Source organism: Pipistrellus kuhlii, unplaced genomic scaffold (genome assembly GCF_014108245.1).
Source record: "Pipistrellus kuhlii isolate mPipKuh1 unplaced genomic scaffold, mPipKuh1.p scaffold_m20_p_1, whole genome shotgun sequence".
Classification (NCBI taxonomy): Eukaryota; Metazoa; Chordata; class Mammalia; order Chiroptera; family Vespertilionidae; genus Pipistrellus; species Pipistrellus kuhlii.
The window spans coordinates 73,472,939-73,497,106 of NW_023425404.1; the positions used below are offsets into that span (position 1 = coordinate 73,472,939).

The 24,168-nt window shown below is 39.6% G+C and overlaps 1 protein-coding gene across 2 annotated transcripts in view; it reads left to right on the forward strand.

Moving 5' to 3' along the window:
- Window positions 1-23,744, forward strand: part of PSMA6 (proteasome 20S subunit alpha 6) — a 29,054-nt gene extending 5,310 nt beyond the window's left edge. Inside the window, exons 2-7 of one of the 2 annotated variants that reach the window (XM_036451881.2) lie at window positions 14,947-15,041; window positions 15,298-15,379; window positions 16,573-16,728; window positions 19,527-19,705; window positions 21,502-21,596; window positions 23,524-23,744. In XM_036451881.2, coding sequence (XP_036307774.1) covers window positions 14,947-15,041; window positions 15,298-15,379; window positions 16,573-16,728; window positions 19,527-19,705; window positions 21,502-21,596; window positions 23,524-23,581 — 665 coding nt within the window. In that variant the 3' untranslated portion in view covers window positions 23,582-23,744. The remainder of the gene's footprint in view (window positions 1-14,946; window positions 15,042-15,297; window positions 15,380-16,572; window positions 16,729-19,526; window positions 19,706-21,501; window positions 21,597-23,523) is intronic. The other variant, XM_036451890.2, reaches the window with a different exon arrangement.
- Window positions 23,745-24,168: the final 424 nt, after the last annotated feature.

The window sequence follows — 24,168 nt, forward strand, 5'->3', positions numbered from 1 at the left end:
TGAGAGAGAAAACAAGGATGGTACCCAGGTTTGTAGCTTGGAAAACTGAGTGGTTAGTAATACCATTGATATAAGGACTATAAGAAAAGTAGCAGATTTACAGAGAGGAGTTTATTGTGGTACATGCCTTTGGGTGAAATAGGCATCGGCAAGTATGGGTTCAGCAGTAAAGATGACAATAGTGATCAGATAAAATCACCCAGGGATAGGGGGAAATGACGGAATCCTGGAAAATAACCAATTTAAGGAGCTGGCTGAAGAGGTGGAAGCAATGAAAGAGACTGAGAAGGGAAGTTCAGAGAAGTAGGAATGATATTCTTTAAGAACTTCAAAATTCAGTTCTCAGTTGCATTAGCCACATTTCAGGTACTCAATAGCCACATATAGCTAATGGCTATTATATTGGACAGTGCAAATATAGAATATTGTCATCACAGAAGATTATTTTGGTTAGCACTAGTCTATATATAGAGGAAGGGAGGAAGAGGACTAATTTAAGGAATCCTGGCAAATTCACAAGTGCATTCTCTATTGAGGAACATTTTTTAATATGTAAATTTTATTTTGTGGGACAAGATTTTATTCTGTGATGGAGGGTTGTGGCTATCTTTTGTGGCTTTTATATTTTGTCTGTAAGCAGACCAGGTAAATAATACAGATGAGTGCAACATGCTGGGTGAGATATGACAAGGAGTGGTAGGAATTGGAAAACAGGCCTAGATGGTTTTTCTATGTGCGAATGAGGGGAGGTGCTAACAAATCCCCCCCCCCCCCCAAGACAAGCTAAATCCTAATTTTATTTTTATCTGACTTTTAGTTAATTTGAATCTTTTTAGAAAGCCATGCATTCCAATCCAACTTGAGTAAGTGGGATTGAGTCCATGGCCAACTTTTGACTTAGTATCTTCTGGTTGGCAAATTTAGTTTTAAAGTTTCTTGGTTCCTGTGTTCTTTGACTTTCCAGTCTGGATGTGGAAGGCAGAAATACACATTTTCAAATGTTAGACTTAGTGGTGAAATAGGAAATGCTATCAGAATCCAGAGAAAGTGTCCATGGGAAATGGCAGGGGCTTAAAGGGGAACAGCAAGCTTTGGCTAGGTGGACATAAGAGCGAGAAGGCAATCCAGGCTGGACATAAAGAAAGACATGAGTGTGGGAAGGATCAGGGAGGCTTTTAGGGAGAATGTATTCTTCACTTTTTCCACTTCTAGAGGCTGCCAGCATTCTTTGGCTTATAGCTTCATCACTTCAATCTCATAGACCAGCATCATTGTCAAATCTTATTTTGCTCCCTTTTCACATCACCTTTTTGTTCTGTATGTATAAAATCTCCCTCTGGTCCTCTTATAGATATGATATGATTGCATTTAGGATCCACCAGGATAACCTTCCCCTCTCAAGGTCCTTGAGCTAATCACATCTGCAAAGATCCGTGTTTGTTGTTGTTGTTGTTTTAGCCATAAAAGGTAATATTCACAGGTTCTAGGAATTAGACATTTAGGGGCATCACTTAGGGACCATTTTTTAGCATACCAAAGTGTTTATGATTTTGTTGGTTTGTGTAGTTTATCCATTCTGGCAATTTCTATTTTTTATTGGAGTATTTTGTCCATTAACATTTAATGCAGTTGTTGACACAATTAAAGTTTACCATTTGTTTTTCTGATCTTTTTTGTCTATTTTTTTGATTTCTGATCTTTATTGTTTCTTTTTTTTCTAATATGGATCTATACCATTTTGCCCTTTTCTAGTTTTTTACTGTAGAAACTTAAATCTCTGATTTTAAACCTTTCCTAATATAAACAATTAAGACTATTATATTATTTTCTATGCTGCATAAAAATTAGCACAAACATAGCAGCTTAAAACACACACATACTTGTTATCTCACAGTTTCTTTAGATCAGGAGTAGTCCCGGCGTGGTTTAGCTGGGCCCTCTGCTTCGGATTCTTACAAGGCTGCAATCAGTTGTCTGAGCTGTTCTCATCTTGAGGCTCTCCTGGAGAAGAATCTGCTCCTAAGCCTCACTGAGGTTGTTGGCAGAATTCATTTCCTTAGGACTGGACCCCAGCTACTTTCTGGCTGTTCACAGGGAATTTCTTGCCATACACCTTACCGAGCCAATAAGAAGAATCTCTAAAGAGAGTCTGCTAGCAAAACAGACTCATCATGTACGTAATCAGGAGCGAGACATCCCATTCTTTCATTACATTCAGTTTGTCAAAAGCAAGTTATATATACACAAGTGGAGGGGATTACACAAAAATGTGAACACCAGGAGGCAAGGATTGAGATGGGGAGGCCACCAATAGGCCTGGCCCCCATAGCAATAAAATCCCTTAACACTGTTTTATCTGCATTCCGCAAATGAACATTCAATTCAGAATATTTTGAAATCTCCCTTCTGATTACTTTTTTGATCCATGGACTATTTAGAAACATGTTTTCAAATTTTCAAAAATTACTTAGGGTTTTCAGTACTTTAAAATTTATCAAGACTTGTTTTATGACCTAACATGAGCTGTATTGGTAAATGTACTAATATGTCAATTTTCCTTTCATGTATTTTAAAGTACTCTTATAAGGTACATATGTACTTACGATTGTTGTGTTTTATTAATTGGCTAGAGGCTCAGTGCATGAAATTTGTGCACTGGCAGGGTCCTTAGTGGCTGCCAGCCGGGTACTCCTTCCTGTTCCCTGGATGCCTGCTGCCGCTGCCCCCCAGGGCCTCCCTCCCTTGCCCTGGCTGGCCCCGCCCCTTGGTTGAACTCCCAGTCAAGGGGACAATTTGTGTAACGCTTTTATTATATAGGATTCTTATGCCATTTTGAAATGCTCCTCTTTGTCTTGATAATACTCTGTCTTGAAGTCTACTTTGTCTGATATTAGTATAGTCCCTCCAACTTACTGGTGCTTACTGTTTATATGGTATACTTTTTTTTATCAACTTACTAAAATATGTCTCTGGTAGACAGCATATATTTGGGAGTTTGTTTTGGGCTGTGAGGCGGAGGTGGGCACAGGGGTGGGTCTTGGCCCATCTTCCATGCCCCTGCCCAGCCCCTTTCTCCTCTCCCCCTCCTCTCCCCCCCTGCATCCTCTCTCTGCCAGCAACCCCGCTCCGGCAATTTGCTGTTCACACTCGCTGACGGTGCAGATCGATTGGGGCCAGCACCAGGAATGGGTGTGAGCGGCGGCTGCTGCCCAGTCACCCCTCAGGAACAGGAGAGGTGGAGTGTAGAAACCCTCAGGGGCAATTGGGGCTGGCAGTGGATACCAGCGGGGCTGGTGCGGCACACAGGAACAAAGAATTTTCAGTAACCACCCTGATGATAGCGACTGGAGCCCCGCCTTGGACCGACAGTCCGGCTCACCTGTTCCGCCATCCTGCTGCAAGCCAACATCACCATGTTCCACACTCTGCTGCTTGCTGCCACTGCCTGCCATGTTCCGTGCACATCCCCTGGTAGTCAGCACATATAGCAACTGGTTGTTTGGTTGTTCTGCCGTTTGGTCTGTTTGCATATTAGGATTTTATATATGTAGGTTAGTTCTCTTGTTATTATTTTTATTCTTTATTGTTGAAAGTATTACATGTGTCCCCCCCCCCATTGATCCCCTCCAATCTGTCCCTGGCCCCCCTCCACCTAACCTCAACCCCCCACCCCAGGCCTTCAGCACCCTATTGTCTGTGTCCATGGGTTATGCATATCTGTATACAAGCTTTTTGGTTGGTTACCTCCCACTTACCCACCTTCCTCCACCTTCCCTTTGAGATTCCATACACTGTTCCATGATTCTATGTCTCTGGATCCACTCCATTCATCGGTTTGTTACTTGATTGCACATATGAGTGCGATAATGTGATACTTGTCTTTCTCTGACTGACTTAGCATGATGCTATCCAGGTCCCTCCATGCTGTCTCAAAGGGTAAGAGAGTCTTCTTTTTTACTGCTGCATAGTATTCCATGGTATAAATGTACCGTCGCTTTTTTATCCTCTCATGTACTGATGGGCACATGGGCTGTTTCCAGATCTTAGTTATTGTAAATTGTGCTGCTATGAACATAGGGGTGCAAACATTTTTTCTGATTGGTGTTTCATGTTTCTTAGGATATATTTCTAGAAGTGGGATCACAGGGTCAAATGGCAGATCCATATTTAGTTTTTTGAGGAAGTGCCATACTGTTTCCATAATTGTTGCACCAGTCTGCATTCCCACCAGCAATGTTCTAGGGTTCCCTTTTCTCCATATTATTGCCAGCACTTGTCATTTTTTGATTTGTTGGTGGTAGCCATTCTGGCAGGTGTGAGGTGATACTTAATTTGCATCTCTCTGATGTTCAGGGACTTAGAGCATTTTTTCATATGTCTCTTGGCTGTCTGTGTCCTCTTTGGAGAAGTGTGTAGGTCCTTTGCTCATTTTTTAATTGGATTATTTACATTCCTTTTGTTACACTGTACGAGTTCCAGGTGTATTTTGGATATTAACTCTTTATCAGATACTAGAGTCCTGGTGCACGAAAATTTGTGCACTGAGTGGAGCTGGGTACCTCAGCCTGGCCTGCCCCCTCTCACAGTCCGGGAACCCTCAAGGGATGTCCTACTGACAGTTTAGTCCTAAGCTGCAGTATGGCCTCCCTCCTGGGGAGCCAACTGGGTCCATCAGGGGAAAGTGCTGTCTTCATCACGCCACTGCAGCTGCCTGCCCTCCTCGGCCCTCGCAGCTGCTGCGGCTTTGTCCAGAAGGGCATCCGGTCTATCTGGTCTAATTAGCATGTTACCTTTTTATTAGTATAGATATCATTGCCAAATATGTTCTCCTAGCAGGCTCACTTTTTGTTTTGTTGATGGTTTATTTTGCTGTGCAGAAGCTTTTTGTTTCGATGTACTCCCATTTGTTTATTTTCTCCTTCGTTTTGTCTTAGAAGATATATCAATAAACATATTGCTATGAGAGATGTCTGAAGTTTTGATGTGTATGGTTTCTTCTAGGATTTTTGTGGTTTCATGATTTATATTTGTCTTTTATCCATTGAGTTTATTCTTGTGTATGGTGTAAGTTTCTCTTTTTTTGCATATATCTGTTCAGTTTCCCAACACCATTTATTGAAGAGACTGTCTTGACTCCATTGTATGCTCTTGCCTCCTTTGTCAAATATTAATTGAGCATAATGGCTTGGGTTGATTTCTGGGTTCTCCGTTCTGTTCCATTGATCTATGTGCCTATTCTTGTGCCAGTACCAGGTTGTTTTTATTATGGTGGCTTTGTAGTATAACTTGAAATCTGATATTGTGATTCCGCCAAGTTTGTTTTTCTTTCTCAAAATTGCTGCAGCCATTCGGGGTCCTTTTTGATTCCACATAAATTTTTGGAGTATTTGTTCTTGCTCTGTGAAATATGCCATTGATATTTTAATGGGGACTGCATTGAATCTGTAGATTGCCTTGGATAGTATGGACATTTTAATAATGTTGATTCTACCAATCCATGAATATGTTATATTCTTCCACTTGTTATATCTTCTTCTATTTTCCCAATATCCTGTAGTTTTCTCAGTATAAGTCTTTTGCGTCCTTGGTTAAGTTTATTCCTAAGTATCTTAATTTTTTTGTTACAATGGTAAATGGAATTGTTTAGTTTCTCTTCCTGAGAATTCATTATTGGTTGTAAAAAAGCCATCAATATGTGGGTGTTCATTTTGTATCTTTGCTACAATGCCAAGTACATTTATTCAATCTAGTAGTTTTTTTGGCTGAGTCTTTAGAGTTTTTTACATACAATATGTTAACTGTGAATAATCAGAGTTTTCCAATTTGGATGCCTTTTATTTCTTCTTTTTTTCTGATCAATGTGGCTAGGACTTTCAGTAATATGCTGAATAAGAGTGGTGAATGCACTTGGCCACTGTGAGTAATGTTGCAGTGAACAGGGGTGCATGTATCTTTGTGAATATAGTTTTTCGGATAGATACCCAGAAGAGGGATTGCTGGGTCATTTGGTAACTATTAAATTTTTGAGGAACTGCCATGCTGTTTCCCATGGTGGCTGTATCAATTTACATTCTACCAGCAATGAATGAGTTCCTTAATTGTGAAGTTGAGCATCTCTTGACATATCAGTTGACCATCTCTCTGTAGGTCTTCTTGTGGAAAGTGTCTCTTCAGGTCCTCTGTCCATTTTTTAATTGGTTTGTTTGTTTGGTCTTGAGTCGTGTATGTTCTTTATATGTTTTCGATACTAACACCTTGTCAGAGCTGCTGTTTGCAATTATCTTATATTCAGCTGGTTACTTTTTGTTTTATTGTCAGTTTCTTTTGCTATGCAGAAGCTTTTTAGTTGATTAGTTCTATTCATTTATTTTTGTCTTTACTTCCATTACTTTTGGGGTCAAATTCATAAATCCTCTCTAAGTCCATAAAATATCTTCTGAGAGGCTCAGTCACTCCAGAGGCAGGTAACAAGGAGCAAGATGTTTTACATCTTGAGTTGACAAGTGTTTGACAAGCCAAAATTATTTTCCCCTGAAGATTATCTTTGATAACAGAATTCTTCTGGGGAATAGTTGAGTGTGTGGTTTTGTTTTTCGAAACTACTTCATAAAGATGTGAAAAAGAGAAGAGACTATGGAAACGCATCTGATTCCAGATATGATGATGGAAGTGGATCCCCAAGGAAGCCCCCTCCCCTAGAAGAATGGGTCAAATTAATCATCTGCATGGTCCCAGCCCTCCTCCAATGGCTGATGGATGAGGAAGACAAATGTCTGCTCCAAGAAGCAGACAACTGGACATGCACATTTCATGGCAGAAGGAACAAATCATCAGACAGTAAAAGAATATTTTTATTGGATATAGTAGTAAGAACTGACGGTTTTTCCATCCCTTTACTCTCATCCGGTGTGTGTCTTTTGTTCTGAGGTGGGTCTCTTGTAGACAGCATATAGTTGGATCATGTGTTTGTATCCATTCAGCTACCCTATGCCTTTTTATTGGAGTATTTAATACATTTGCATTTAGGGTTATTGTTGATAGGTACTTATCTATTGCCATTTTAATTTTGTATGTCTAGGTTTCTCTGTTTCTTCTTCTCATTACAGCTGTCCCTTAAGCATTTCTTGTAATGCTGACTTGGTGGTGATGTACTATTTAGCTTTTTGTGTGTGTGTCTGGGAAGTTCTTTATTTGACCGTCTATTTTGAATGATAGCCTTGCTGGATAGTAATCTTGGTTTCAGATCTTTGCTTTCTATTACCTTGAGTACTTATGCCATTCGCTTCTGGCCCGTAGAGTTTCAAGTGAGAATTCAGGTTTCAACCTTATGGGAGCTCCTTTGCTTTTCTCTTGCTGCTCTTTTTGTCTTTAATTTTTGGCATTTTAATTATGATGTGTCTGGGCGTAGGTCTGTTTGGATTCTTCTTGCTTGGGGCTCTCTGTGCCTCCTGAACTTGTGTGATTTTTCCTTTACCAGGTTAGGGAATTTTTCTGCCATTATTTCTTCAAACACGTTCTCTATTCCTTTCTCCCTTTCTGCTTCTTCTGGCACACCTGCTATTCTAATACTGCATGGAAATTTTTTTCTTTCCATACTTTAATGATGTTCCACTATCTTTAGGGAAGCCTGTGAAATTCAAATCATTGCTCTCATGTATAATCTGTTATTTTTTTCTGTGTTTTCAAGTTCCCTATTTTTAGTTTTCAGGAATCCTATATAATTCTATATAATAAAGAGCTAATATGCAAATGGTTGTCATACCCTCACACTGTAATGTAACTACTCAGACTCTCAACACTGGGAATAGAGGAATGGGGACCAGCTAGGCACAAGTGAGCTTGTGAGAGAGTAATAGAGACCAGCCAGGCTGCAGCCCGGGAGAGGGACAAGCTGCCCACCCTGCGGTCCTGGTCGCCAGCAGCTGCACCTGCAGTCCAAGAGAGGGACAAGCCACCCGCCCCAGGTCCTGTTCGCCAGCATCCGTGGCTGTGGCCCATGTAAAGCCACCCGCCCACAGTCCACTGCTGCTGCTGCCACCCCAAGTCCTGGGTGCCTGAGGCCAGTCAGAGGGAGGAAAGCCCATGTCCCAGGTGCCTGTAACCGGCTGGAGGAGTGAATCCTGGGTCCCAGGTGCGGGGCGAGCAGAGGTGATTAGGGGTGATCAGGCCAGCAGGGGAGCAGTTAGGAGCGATCAGGCCAGTAGGGGATCAGTTAGGGGCGGTCAGGCAGGCACACAGGGGTGGTTAATAGCGATCAGGCAGGCAGGTGAATGGTTAAGAGCTGGCGGTCCTGGATTGCGAGAGGCAGTCAGACATCTTCTGAGGGGTCCTGGATTGGAGAGGATGCAGGCTGGGCTGAAGGATCTCCCTCCCCCTCGTGCATGGATTTTGTGTACTGGGCCTCTAGTTTGAATATCGGAGCCCACATGTGATTTTCTTTATATTTAACCACTTAGAGTTTGCTGGATCTTCAATTTGAAACTTTACATCTTTTGCCATATATGAACTGTTTTTAGCCATCATTTTTTCAGATTTTTTTCCCCCCACATAGGACTTCAATTACATGTAACTATACCTTTTTATTTTACAGTATTTTAATAAGCACTTTAATGTATAGCAGCAACCACTGTCTACCCACTTTTCCAAAATAGTTTCCTTCCAAGGAGAATTAAAATACAGTTTGGATCTCTAAATCTCACTCCACTCATTCCAGTTTAGATGCCTTTTATTTGTTATTGCTTAACCACTATGGCTAGGACTTCCAGTACTATCCTACCTAATAAAAAAGTGATATGCAAATTAACCATCACTCTGCTACACCCACCAGCCATGCCCACCAGTTAATCAGAGCAAGTATGCAAATAAACCCAACCAAGATGGCTACCAGAAGGGAGGCTTGTGTTTCCCCGGCAACAGAGGAAGCCAGCTTTCCACACACTGGCAGGCCCAGGCCTCTACTCAAGGATACATAGTTTCAATTATAGAAATGGCGGCAACTGGGCAACTGCGGACAGAGCCGGAAGTTTGGCTCTGCTCCAGGCTACAAAGTTTCCATTGTAGAAGGTAAATAAATTCCAGATACCAGGGCCTCTGCTTGGGTCGCAGGGGGCGTGGCTGGCTTGCAAACCACCACAGGCTCCTCGCCCAGGCTGCCCCATGCCCCAAGGGAACCCCATCTCATCCGGGATACCCTTCAGGGCAAACCAGCCTGCCCCCACCCATGCACCAGGCCTCTATCCTATCTAATAAAAGAGTAATATGCAGATTGACCATCACTCCAACACACAAGATGAAGATAGCTGCCCCTTTGTGGTCAAAGATCCTGCCCCATGTGGACACAAGATGGCCACCAAAAGATGGCCAGCAGGGGAGGGGTCAGGCCTGCAAGGGAGGGCAGTTGGAGGCGATCAACCCTGCAGGGGAGGGCAGTTAGGGGTTACCAGGCCGGCAGAGGAGGAAAGTTGGGGGCAAACAGGGGAGCAGTTAAATATCAATCAGGCTGGCATGGGAGTGGTTAGGGGTGATAAGGCTGGCAGGCAGAAGTGGATAGGGATAATCAGGAAGGCAGGCAGGTGAGCAGTTGGGAGCCAGCAGTTCTGGATTGTGAGAGGGATGTCCCAGATTGGAGAGGGTGCAAGCTGGGCTGAGGTCACACACACCCCACCCCACCCCCCCGCACGAATTTCGTGCACCGGGCCTCTAGTCCTATATATAATAAAAGGGTAATATGCAAATTTACCCCAACAGCAGAAGGACTGGTTGCTATGACATGTGCTGACCACCAGGGGGCAGATGCTCAACGCAGGTGCTGCCCCCTGGTAGTCAGTGTGCACCCACAGCAGTAACTCTGCTCAACCACAAGCTGGACTGACAACTGCAAGCTCAGTGGCGGTGGCAGGAGCCTCTCCCACCTTCTCGGTAGTGCTAAGGATGTCCCATTGCGGCTTAGGTCTGCCCCCCACAGGAAGCAGGCCTAAGCCATCATTTGGACATATCCCAGGCTGCCAAAGGGATGTATGACTGCCAGCGTAGGCCCGATCTCCCAGGAAGCAGGCCTAAGCCGGCAGGTGGACATCCCACAAGGGGTCCTGGACTGCACTGCGCCTCTAATGTTGAATAAGAGTCGTGAAAGCAGACATTCATGCCTTGTTTCTGTTCTTAGGGGAAATGCTTTTAGTTTTTGCCCATTGAGTATGATGTTGGCTGTAGGTTTGTCATATATGGCCTTTATCATGTTGAGATATGCTCCCATCATGCCCATGCTTAGTCCTTAGTTTAGATGTAGATTTTATTCACAGCTCACTTAGCCTTGGTTCATGGTGAATTAGGCTAGGGCCTAGAAAGAAGTAAAAACCTATTTAATGTGTTTTATTCTTGGTCTGTATTCTGTGAGAGGGATCAGTTTTCAGGATCTTCCAAGTGTCAATGAGTGATAAAATCTAGCCATTGAAATTCGTTGGATATAATACTAGGGGACTCACCTAGCCTCAGGTTCCTAAGTGGAGCAAAGAAACTTAAAGAGAGGAAGTTTGATTCCCTCCTGTGCCTGTCTGCCAACCATGCCCCCTTTACAGTGGGGTCAGCTGCTAGTCCATAGCCTGCTGAGAGAGCATTACAGCTGTGCAGTGCCAAGATTCAGCTGATAGTTCTTGAGGGACAGAAGCTTAAAGTTGTCATTCAGGATCGACCTGTTGCTCCGTGTTTTCTTTTGTTTTTATGTTGGTACCAGACCATACCACCAAGAGCCAAAGCAATGAGCAGGAGAATGACACCAATGGCTATTAAGACAGAAGCCTGCTGAAACCGGTTTGGCTCAGTGGATAGAGCATCAGCTGCGAACTGAAAGGTCCCAGGTTCGATTCCGGTCAAGAGCATGTACGTTGTTTGCTGCACACCCCCAGAAGGGGGTGTGTGCAGGAGGCAGCTGGTTGATGATTCTCTCTCATCAACTTTTCTAGCTCTCTATCTCTCTCTCCCTTTCTCTCTGTAAAAATTCAATGAAATATATTATTAAAAAAAAAAAAAAAAAGACAAGCCAGTATCTTTTTTAAAAAAATATATTTTTATTGATTTTTTACAGAGAGGAAGGGAGAGAGATAGAGAGCTAGAAATGTTGATGAGAGAGAAACACCGACCAGCTGCCTCTTGCACACCCCCTACTGGGGATGTGCCTGCAACCAACGTACAGGCCCCTGACCGGAATCGAACCTGGGACCTTTCAGTCCGCAGGCTGACGCTCTACCACAGAGCCAAACCGGTTTCAGCAGAAGCCAGTATCTTGATAATCCTTTACAGGGATCTGCATGCCTAGCATCCTCACATTGCCTTCTCTAAAGTCTCTGGAGATTGCTTCCCCAATCTCAGTGGTGGTGGTGGTGGTGGTGGTGATAATGCTTAAATGTTCTCTTTGGTACAAAAGATAGTAACATGGCAGTGAATCAGCCATGTCCCAGGGTTGCTGGCCACCATTTCCACAACTTCAAAGGTACCCAGGAAGAGATCTACCACATCTGCTTGGTAACTCTTTTCATTCTGATTGAGGAAGCTCTCTGCATAGAAATACACAGCGTGCGGGTGAATATCGTGGCCCTTGGCTAGCTGTACCAAGCCATTCATTCTCCTTTGTACATGGTAAGACACTTGAGGTTGGCATAGAATTTTCCATTAATGGCCTGCATTTTATTGCTCTCCAAGAAAGTTTCTTCCTGTAAGTTAACACGATCTGGCTTCTGGGGCCCATGGATTGCCAGGTTCTTATCCAAGTACCAAGACTGGTTCTTATTAAAAATCAAGAATAACAAGGCAGATTCTTGGTCCATGTCATTTCATAATCCATGGGGCTCCAAGATCCCTTTCTGCAGATAACCAACGACACCATCAAGCCACTATTCCTGTCCTTGGTGGGATCTATTGCAGAATAATAAAGCCAGGAAACACAAGCAGAGTCATTGGGTCCAGGGCTGGATCTTTCTGGGATGCTCCCTTTGTAAATGAGAATCTCACCTTTTGCAACAGCATGGATGGACCTGGACAGTATTATGCCAAGCAAAATAAGCCAGTCAGAGAAAATACATTATACCTTTCAATATTGGCCCACAGACTTACTGTCTTTTTTAATCTTATTGATTAATTTCCATATCCATTCACTCTTTGTTATCTTTATTCTGCAGTTAAGTCCATTTGGCTAATTATTTTATTACAATTATTTGTCTCAGTTCTACAGCTTCTATTTGTTTTTGTGATGGTGTTTTTTCCCGCTTCCTCCACTGAGATTTTCTGTCTTTTTTCATTTTGAGAATTTTCCCCATTATGTCATTGAGCATAATTTTAATAACTTTTCCTGCAAATACATCATCTGGGTTATCTCAGGATTGGTCTCTTACAAATGGATCACATTTTCCTGATTTGGGTTGTCTTATACTGAGTGTGTGTGTGTGTGTGTGTGTGTGTATGTGTGTATCTTTGGGTTGTTTTCTTTTTTGGTATGTTGGAGTAATTCTTAATTGTCCTGAACACTTGTGAATGATAGGTTGGGAAGACTAGATTCTGTTATATTCCTCCAAAGGATGTGGATTTTTTCTGGAGGCAGTTAATTTGGGTGACAGCTCAAAATCTCACTTTTTTATCCTTAGCTAGGCTGCCTGGAGTCTATCTTGTACATGTGTGGTTATGGAATCAGCTAGAGATTTAGGCAGTGCTAATATATAGAAGTTGGGGCTCTCCCTCTCTGGTTCTCTTCTTTTTCTCCCTGACTTTCCAGCATCTGTCTTTACCCCCATACCGCTCTCTAATTCTCTAGGCCAAAAGGACTGAGTTTTCTATGAGTGGTTACCCTGACTGGGGCCTGGATGCAGGCTATCGGCCATGAAACTGGAAATTCATCCCATGCCATCCCTTTGTTCCAAACATTGACACACACACACACACACACACACACACACACACACCCGCCTAGAATCTGCTTACTTGGGCCACTTTCTTGGCTCTTTGAGCAGTTATTGTTTTGTCTATAGGATATTTGTGGAGGGATGGTGAGAAGTAGAAGAGCATTTTGAAACATATTTTAGAAGTTATTTGTAATGTAATAGGATGGTAAAAATATTATAATTAGCCAACCTAAGCTAGATTTGAAGTGACTTTTCTATAGTCTCTTTACTCCATTCTTTTCTCTCTTCAGTATATAACTATTTAGAAATACTTGATAAGGGATTTTTATTATAGTTTCTATCAAAGGAAATTCTTTGGTTGGAGCTATAATAAAGGTAGTATCTTTTTTAGTCCTCATCACCAATGGCTTTATGATCAGATGAGGCCAGGCCTCAGACCCAGTTCCCAGAGTAATACTTACAGAATTTTAAAAGCATCTATTATGCCCAGCCAGTGTGGCTCAGTGGTTGAGCATCAACCCATGAACCAGGAGGTCACAGTTCAATTCCCGATCCAGGCACATGCTTGGGTTGCGGGTTCAATCCCCATTTGGGGGTGTACAAAAGGCAACCAGTCAATGATTCCCTCTCATCATTGATGTTTCTATCTCTCCATCTCCCTTCCTCTCTGAACTCAGTAAAAAACATATTAAAAAAAATAAAGATACTGATTTGGAGTTATGAATAATATTTTCTTTTATATTATCTTGTCTTTTTATATTTTCTACAATGAGTATATGTTAATTTCTGTTGCTGTGTTCCTAATTACAAAATATATGTTTAGATTAAATTTAAATGTATGGAAATACATAACATAGAATGGGATAATCTCATCTATAATTCTACTTTTCAAAGGCAGTCATTATCAACAAAATTACATAGTGCCGAAGTCCTTTGTTTTTATGCTACTACTAGAGGCCTGGTGCACGAAAGTTGTGCACTGATGCTGGGGGGGGGGGGTGTTCCCTCAGCCTGGCCTGCACCCTCTCATAGTCTGGGACCCCTCATTCTTTACTGCCACCAGCTGTGAGCCCAGCTTCTGGCTGAGCGGAGCTCCCCCTGTGGCACTACACTGACCACTAGGTGGCAGCTCCTGCATTGAGCGTTTGCCCCGGTGGTCAGTGCTTGTCATAGCGACCCGTCATTCCCCCATTTGGTCAATTTGCATATTAGGGTATTAATATAAATGTTGATACAGCATTTTAATTGGGTAATGGTTGGATAGTAACTTAAAGTGTATAAGCTGAAGTTTGTTACAGACAGACTAAAGAATCTTATAAAAATGCAAAAAAACGTGATCCAAAAAAATTCAACTTGGTGGGGGGAAAAATACAAAATAATCTAAGAACAATTAAAACTGCATATGGTCAAATTAATTATTGACCAAAAGTTAACAGAAATATTAAATCTAGAGCAAGTAAATTTGATTTAGATAAACCAGACTTAGAAATAATGGCCACAAAAGCCAACTTTTAAAATGGTAAAACATAGCCCTAGCTGGTGTTTTTCAGTGGTGAGAGCGCTGAAAGGTCATGGGTTTGATTCCCAGTCAAGGGCACATTCCTGGATTGCAGGTTCGATCCCTAGGCCCCGTCAGGTTGTTGCAGTAGGCAACCAATTGATATTTCTCCCTCAAATCGATGTTTCTATCTCCTTTGTCTCTCTCCCTCTCCCTCCCTTCACTCCCTGAAAAGCAATGGAAAAAATATCCTGGGGTGAGGATTAAACTAAATTTTTTTCCAATGATAAAACACAATTGACAAAGATATAATAAATTAACTAAATCTTTATTTGAAATTTGGTGCTTGAGCCTGATAAAAAGATTTTAGTAAAATTAAAATGGAAAGAAGTTAAGTTGGTTTAATTATGATTTATTATTACTATTATTTTGACTTCATATTTTAGCGGGCATTCAGTATTAGCTTGTGTAGCTGTCTCATTCTTTTTAATGACTGCTATTATCTATTACATAAATCTGTGATAATTTATTCTGCCTTTTAAAAAAACTTCTGTCTTCCAGAATATGCCTTTAAGGCTATTAACCAGGGTGGCCTTACATCAGTAGCTGTCAGAGGGAAAGACTGTGCAGTAATTGTCACACAGAAGAAAGTACCTGTAAGTAATACTGCCCAGATAGCTGATTATTGTGGAATATAATGCCAGAATTTTTCACAAGTTTGTACAGAGGGATATTATTATCTATAAATGTTAACATTATTCTTGTTTTGACTCTACTTTCCTAGTATTTACTAATTGGTTTTAACTATAAAGCACACAAAAAACATTTATTATATAGTGTATTATTTAATTTCACAGTATTTTTATCACTACACAGGGATTTTTAAAAAATTATCTTGATTTCTTTTATTAGGACAAATTATTGGATTCCAGCACAGTGACTCACTTATTCAAGATAACTGAAAACATTGGGTGTGTGATGACAGGAATGACAGGTAATTGGCTCAATGTCTACTTTAAATTTGTTATTTTCTTCTAATTATTTTTTAGGTTTTTTTTTTTTTATACATTTTATTGATTTTACACAGAGAGGAATTGAGAGAGACAGAGAGTCAGAAACGTCGATGAGAGAGAAACATCGACCAGCTGCCTCCCGCACACCCCCAACTGGGGATGTGCCCGCAACCAAGGTACATGTCCTTGACCAGAATCGAACCCGGGACCCTTCAGTCTGCGGGCCGACGCTCTATCCACTGAGCCAAACCGGTCCCGGCTATTTTTTAGTTTTGTACTAATTTTAAAAGTATAATAGAATTAGACATCCATACTACTGTTAGGGAAACTGGGCCCCTCTCACAGATGATTTATTTCAGGTGTAGTTAATAGTGTAAGGGGATGTAAGTCAATAAATCCCAAACCTGGTAATAATGACATTGGATAGAGGTTAGGTGAGGATTATAAAAAATTACTTTGGATTTCTATTTTCTGAAATAAGGGGAAATTCAAGTTTACCAAAAAAGATCAAGAGAAACATTCCTTAAAATTTGTTCTTAGAGAGTGTTAGTTATAGAAGCTATTTTAGCAGTTCTATACACAGTACTTCCCTTTAAAGCACATGTGTCAAACACAAGGCCCTCGGGCCAAATCCGTCCCGCCAGGCCTTGCAATGTGTCCCGCACCTCGCTGTCATCACTGCACTCCGCTGCGTTTCCATCACAATGACAGTTTATGACTGTTCAGTAAACCATTCGGCCCTCTATTTAGGCTGGATTTTAGATTTTGGCCCCTTCTCTGATTGAGTTCGACACCCCTACTTTAAAGGCTCAGAATAAAATGACAGTACTGTGTATGGAAATTCATTTTAAAACTTTCTTTCTTTTTGTTATATACTTATCATTGACTATTCATTGGTGGTTTAAAAAAACCATAGTGGACTATTACTGCTTTCCTTAAGTTGTAATGGAGATTTTATATATATATATATATATATATATATATATATATATATACACACACACACACACACACACACACACACACACACACACATATATATACATATATGTATATATATGTATATGTATATATATATATATATATATCTCCATCCATTATATATATGGAAAATTGTCTGGCTTGGAGGGTCATTCTTTGCTTCTAAAGAACTAAACCTTTTTTATGCTCTTAGCTGACAGCAGGTCCCAAGTACAGAGGGCACGCTATGAGGCAGCTAATTGGAAATACAAGTATGGCTATGAGATTCCTGTGGACATGCTGTGTAGAAGAATTGCTGATATATCTCAGGTCTACACACAGAATGCTGAAATGAGACCCCTTGGTTGTTGTAAGTATGCTAATAAGTACCTTAAGTAATTGATGAATTTAGAATTTTTCTTAGAGAAGATGCATAAAGAAAATTATTTCAGTAACACCTAGGTTCTGAACATGTGGTTTGGAAATTGTGAGGAAATCTTTATAATTTATAATTAGCAATGAAGGATAGGTTTTACAACAGTACTTACAGTATTATCTTGAAACTTTAGATGCTGTTAGACTTTTTATCAAAATATTTTTGTTTAGTGTTTGTGATTTGAAAGATCTAAATTGTTGTTATATTAGGCTTTTGTAATGGGGATTCTACGGCAATTCTAGATTACGTACTTGTTCAAAGAAAATACCTAAATTAGGCATGTTAGCAATGTAGTTGTTTTCTTGACCACTCTAAAGAATCAGGCTCACACACATATGCCTAATTCATATTTTTAGAATAAATTTCTTTAAAAAAAAAAAAAAAAGGAAAATTTTATTGGGTGAGGGATACGGTTTACTGATTTTAGACTTATTGTAGTAAATTACTCTGAAAAATTCAACACAGGTTTATTTTTGGCATAGTGTCATTCATTCATGAGAAATAAAGCAGTCAATGTAATGATTTCTCCTTAGCATCTAATCCTATTTTTTAACTTGTCAATCAGCTGCCTCCTGCACATCCCCTACTGGGGATGTGCCTGCAACCAAGGTACATATCCTTGACCAGAATCGAACCTGGGACTCTTCAGTCTGCAGGCCGACGCTCTATCCACTGAGCCAAACTGGTCAGGGCTATTTTCCTACTTTCATCCTTTTCTTTTGTGTCCACACCCCAGCTTCCCTGGTCATCTGATTAGTCATCAAGCTTTTCCTCAGAATTTCTGTTTCTTCTCCATTTCCAGTTACTTTTTCATTATCTCTTGCTTTTGCCACTAAATTTACTTGTCTCTTCTCTCCTTTCTCACTCTTTCCGTGTCTATCGTTCATATTGCTGCATGAGTTAATGATTCTCATGTTACTGGTTGCTGCTCCTTTGGAAAAACTGATTATTATTGGCTAGTGTGTCAATCCCAAACTCCTTAATATGATATGCAAGGCCTCTTACAGTTTACTCCCAAGTTGCCTCTTTCTTGTACTGCTTCCCTCCCTCATCTGAAGACCCAGTCACACACAGATCATTTTTCATTCCTTTGTTCCACCTTGATCTTTCATGTCTTGTTCCTTTTGCTTTGATCGCCTTGCATGTCCTTATAACCTATTAAACCTTATGTCAGCTTGCAAGACCCTGGAGTAGAGAAGTGTTTCTTGCTTCCCCCAGGCAGTAAGTGGATATCTCTTTCATGTTGCTCTTGAACTTGGTCTATATCAAGTATGAAAGGTAAAGAAAATTACAGGGTAACATAACATTTGAATAAAGCAGATATTGGATGATAGTGTTTGTCAATAAAATAAGGTTGAAAATTCCTCATTAGGAGACTCTGTAAAACATCTATAAATTTGAATAAAGTAGTAAGCTCATATGAATTTTAGAAGAAGACTCTTTAAAGGAGGTTCATATCTAAATGTAAGAAAGCAGGAGTTAAACTGTTCTTTAAATACTTTGTGCCAAGACCGGTTTGGCTCAATGGATAGAGCGTCGGCTTGGGGACTGAAGAGTCCCGGGTTCGATTCCGGTCAAGGGCATGTACCTTGATTGCGGGTATATCCCCAGTAGGGGGTGTGCAAGAGGCAGCTGATCGATGACTCTCTCTCATCGATGTTTCTAACTCTCTATCTCTCTCCCTTCCTCTCTGTACAAAATCAATAAAATATATTTAAAAAAAAATTAAATACATACTTTGTTACCTGCTCTGCTGAGTAGAAAGAAGTTTGATGGTAGTGGCTATTTTAGTTGTTACGTTATGTCAATCTAATAACATTAGATTATGTACAGAATTTAGAATCTTAATTATACTGGCTTCTAGAGGAATGTATACCAACAACAACAAAGATGGGCAGGGTGGAGATGAGCATTATCCCCTATGTGTATTTCACTTCGCTCCAGCATTCCCAAGGTGTATTACATATCATATACTTTTAGGTCCTTGGAACTTGCATCACTAGTTCTTAAATTTAAGAAAAGAGAGAAGTATTTCTTGGTTTAGTAAATTGAAGGACTACTGAGCTAAAAATAGGTCAACCTAGAGCAGAACACTTTAGAATACCTATACTATTGAATATTATTTTCTCCAAAAGAATTATATAATAAATGTATTTTCCAAATTTATTTAACCAAGTAACATTTTGAGGAATTAGGATTCAAAGAAACATGCTTTGAGTAATAACAAGGATTCAGAAAATTTTTTGTGGATTACATTTGTGATAATTTGAACTTTTCTAAAAATCTGTATTAAAACCTTTTGCAGTGTTAACCTGTATTTTAATTATCGGGTTTTTTTGTTGTTGGTTGTTTTGTTTGTTTTTTTCCTTCTTTGTTTTTAAATTATATTTATTAGAGAAAGAGGAAGGGAGAGGGAGAAAGGGACAGAAACATCAATAATGAAGAGAGTCGTCCATCGGCTGCCTCCTACACGTCCCCGCTGGGGACCGAGCCAGCGACCCGGGCATGTGCCCTGACCGGGAACCAAACCGGCCCACTCTTGGTTCATGGGTTGGTGCTCCCCACTGAGCCACACTGGCTGGACTGTCTTATCAATATTTTTTTTTAGAGCAAAACACATATTCTAAAATAGTGGGCCAGAGTAATGATTACTAAGAGCTATATGACAACACAAGAATTTTTTCTGTATAGAAGGTATAAGATATTTAATGAGGGTCTTCCTTTCTTTTTAGGTATGATTTTAATTGGTATAGATGAAGAACAAGGTCCTCAGGTGTACAAGTGTGATCCTGCAGGTTACTACTGTGGGTTTAAAGCCACTGCAGCCGGCGTTAAACAAACTGAGTCAACCAGCTTTCTTGAGAAAAAAGTGAAGAAGAAATTTGATTGGACATTTGAACAGACAGTGGAAGTAAGTTAGCCAAAAGAAACTAAGGTTTTTGTTAATGCTCTATAGAATAGTAAAGATCACTGCATACTTGACATTCTATAAACTCTATTCCTGGGTTATCTCACAAGATCCAAGTTTGTTAGCTGAATAATAAAATAGCCGAGATGGGAACAATGAGCAGTGCTTTTCACTTAATTTCTTATCTCCATAATGTACTTGAAATTACTTTCAATAAAACACATCTAAGATGGAAAAATATAACTAAGAATAGGAATCAAAGACTAGACCTAAAAGCCTGCATGGTTATGACTCAAAGTAGGCTTACACTTCTTGGTAGCAAAAGCAAAATAATTGAGTCAGTAATGTTGCTCTTATAGTGTGCTAAAGGAAAAATAAATAGCCACACATCAGATTCTCTTCCTAGTAAAAGAACATGCTCACAGGATGAGTTGGTAAAGTAATTATATCTGGGATGCAAAAATAGAGCTAGCTTTATGCAGGGTTCTTGAAGGATTATGCATTATGATTGGGAACTTTACCTTGATAGGACAAGCTAAGGTTGTTGTTATTTTTTAAACAAGCTAAAATTCTACAAATATTAATAACGTTAGACTAAAGAAGCCTCTTTTTTATTGCCAAGAAGTTAAAAACAAAAAATTTGGTAGATATTGGAATGAGGGTCTGTGATACAGACCTTTCTAAAGACTTAGTAATATGATTCTGACAAATGACAAAGGGAAAATTACTATCTAATCCTATATAATAAAAGCCTAATATTCTAAGTGTCCGGTCGTCCAGTCATCTGTTCAACTAATCAAAGTGTAATATGCTAATGATATGCTAAGGCCTCTCAACGGCTTGCTATAATGTGCACTGACAACCAGGGTTAGAGGCTCCAAGCGTAATATGCTAATGATATGCTTGCTGCTGGGGTCCAGCCTAGTGGGACTGAGTGAGACAGGCTGAACATGCCCTGGAGCCCTCCTGCAGTCTCTTCCTGGCTGGCCAAGCTGAGGAACCCCACTGGTGCATGAATTCGGGCACTGTGCCTCTAGTACTTGTATGTTTGGTTGGTAGTAGTATTTATACTAACAGGTGATATAAAGCTTGTTTTCATCTAGGAGATACTATGCCCTGTTTAAATGTTTATTAAAGGTTTTTTCTTATTGCAATTCATAATTACATGAGTAATTAATCACATCAGATGGAGAGCCACTTAAAACATTCTTACATTGTTATTACTATAAATTCCTTGAAAGAAGACTATATCATTCATCTTTTTAAAAAAAATGTTTTTATTGATTTTTATAGAGAGGTAGGAAGAGGGGGAGAGAGAAAGAGAAATATCGATTGGCTGCCTCCTGCACACCCTCTAGCAGGAATTGAGCCCAAAACCCTAGCATGTGCCCTCACCGGGAATCAAACTAATAACCTTTCAGTGCACAAGGTGATGTCCACCCAACTGAGCCACACCAGCCAGGACTATATCATTCATCCTCTCCTCATCTCACCCCAAATGCTAACCGTAGGGCCTGGCACGTAGTGGTCATTAACCAAATAGACAGTTTTGTGTAAATGTTTCTATTTTGCTTAAGGACCCCTTTGATTTATGGCTGGACTGATATAAACAAGTTTCTTTTCATTGGCAGGCGACGTACTAGAATTAAGCAATCTGTTAGTGGCTATAGAAGTACATCACTGAAACATGGAGCAAAAATGAATAGCATGTGGTTAATTCATGATTTGAATAAGCTTGGAATGAGGAAATTTTGGAGTCTCTGAAAAATACCATATTTTAATGTTGATACTTTTTTCAGACTGCGATTACCTGCCTGTCTACTGTTCTATCAATTGATTTCAAACCTTCAGAAATAGAAGTTGGAGTAGTTACAGTTGAAAATCCTAAATTCAGGTGAGTTATTTTGTTGACCAGGTACTTTAGAAGTTTGCCAAGTGATAAATTCCAGCCTAGAGAGTTAGACATGTGGGTCCATTTGTCCTGTAGTGTGGGGGAAGGAAACATTTTCTTATAGTGTTGTAGTATTTCCCTTCAGCACCTAAGAGACCTGTTTTTAAACTTACTGATGTCTCTTTAAGACAGATATAACAGCTTTTCTTCTCATTTCAGAGTGATTTCTTATCTAATACCATAGGTGATACAAAACAATCCCCTTTCTAAAGTAAGAAGTAAATATAAGTGTTTTTCTTTTTTTAATTTAAGGTCAATAGAAATTCAACTGTCAAAGTAGTTTTCAAGTTTTTCAGGGAGAGCCTCAATTATTTAGTGGTTATATATGTGAAGAGCAAATACGAAATACCAATATACATCAAACCTTATCTAGAGATCTTTGGAAGCCCCAAATTTTGAATACAGCTCATTGAATTACAGATGCTGGATGTCTGTCTGTTCTTACTAAGAGAGCTAAGTGACTAATTACCAGAAATCAACCTTAGAGCTTCCATGAGTCAAATCTATACTGGATGCCTAGTACATGTAAGCTCACTCAATCCTCCCAACAACCCTGTGAGGTCATTACTTTCCTTGTACTTGGTTGCTGTTTTGAATGGTGGAAAATATTTCAGTTAGGTCCACAGATGTGAGAAACTGCTGGAAGGGAAGGCATATTAACTATTATGTATATTTGCTTTTAGGTCACAATTATAAGTACACATGGTTATGGTTAGGGGTAGACCAAGCCTTGAAGAGTTTTTTGGTAGTATGCCTTTTTCTACTTTGTTCTTTTTGTTGCCTGCATTTGATACAAACATGAAAGATTTAAGAAAAAACATTTTTATTTACTGTAGGAAAAGATCTTTTTTTTTTTTAATTGATTTTTTACAAAGAGGAGGAGAGAGAGATAGAGAACCAGAAATGTCGATGAGAGAGAAACATCGACCAGCCGCCTCCTTCACACCTCCCCACTCGGGATTTGCCCGCAACCAAGGTACATGCCCTTGACCGGAATCGAACCTGGGACCTTTCAGTCCGCAGACCGACGCTCTACCACTGAGCCAAAGTAATTTTTTTTTTTTAATTAGTAAAATTTCATTAAGAATAATTTACAGATCTCTGTAATGGACCTGCAATTGGTTTTTGTTTTCTATTCTGAGACCTTCCTATAACCTTTAAAATTCTTATTTCCATCGATTAGTTAAATATATAAGAAACCAAAGATCCTGTGTTTTCAAAAAGCCCTTGTATCATTTATAAATCCTGTGATAGTAAGTTTACTTAAATAATAACTAGACTATATAACATCAACAACTATATGAGCTGCTTATATTTCCCCCAAATGCCCTAAATAATGTTACTTTGACAAATTTTATTTTTTAGTGGTCCAGCAGTGATAGGTCATGTTAAAAGTTACCAAGCAGTTGATTTCTTTGGGTCAGACATCATTTAGAAAATACATATGTTCAGTCATACCATATGGAGTGCCTTCTTATCTCTCAGCTAATTCAAACTTGAGTTATACTAGGTATAAAGGCATTTTGACGTAAGAGCCAAAATGGAATGCTTTATGTGTAGTTTAGCTTTATATTTAAATATTTTCTATCATTGCTGCAACTAAAAGACCTAATTCTAGATCTGATGTCAATCATATTTGTGTATACAAAGAGTTGCTATCACATCTGGGAATTCCTTTAAAATAATCTAAAGGAATAAATAGTAGGTGTATAGATTTTTTTAAAGATTAGCTATAAATTGACAATTGTTGAAGTTGCGTGTTAGATACACATGTATTCATTACTAGCCTACTTCGTGTGTGTTTGGAATTTTGCATAATAAAATTTTAAAAAGTAAATAGTTTTGGTTTTTCTTTCCCTTTGCTTTCTAGGATTCTTACAGAAGCAGAGATTGACACTCATCTTGTTGCTCTAGCAGAGAGAGACTAAACATTGTAGTCAGTTTACCAAATCCATTACACCACTTGCCTGTGTGTTTGGTAACAACAGATGAACATTATGGAGGCCTTTGGATTGAAAAAGGAACTTCTCCCGCTCCTCCTGCCACTGGAGTGGTTAGGGCTCTCTATAAATAAAAACTGCTTTTGGAAAATAATTGCATCCTGTCTTTTTTACCTCTGTTTTATGTATTAATCCATTAGTACATGCAGACTGTTAAATGTTCACCATCTTGACATTGTGGCTTTATTCATTTTGTTGACAGAGATCTAAGTTTCTGTGGCTTAAGAAACTTAATTGCCAGAAATTTAATACTATAGCTAAATGGCATAATTAGTAAGTAGCAAACTAGAACTCTGGCTTTAAAACTTTCTCTACCTGTAGGCAAAGCCTTTATTTCATAATTCCTCATTCATTCGAATGGGATATTTCTGAACGTGGATTCTAGGTCCCATTGGAAGTTTTAATTGTAGTAAAAGATTAGCATAATTGATATTCAGTAGTTTTGAGATATACATTAAATCTATATTCAATAGGAACCAGTATTTTTAAGAGCAGAAATTAGTTACGTTTGGGAA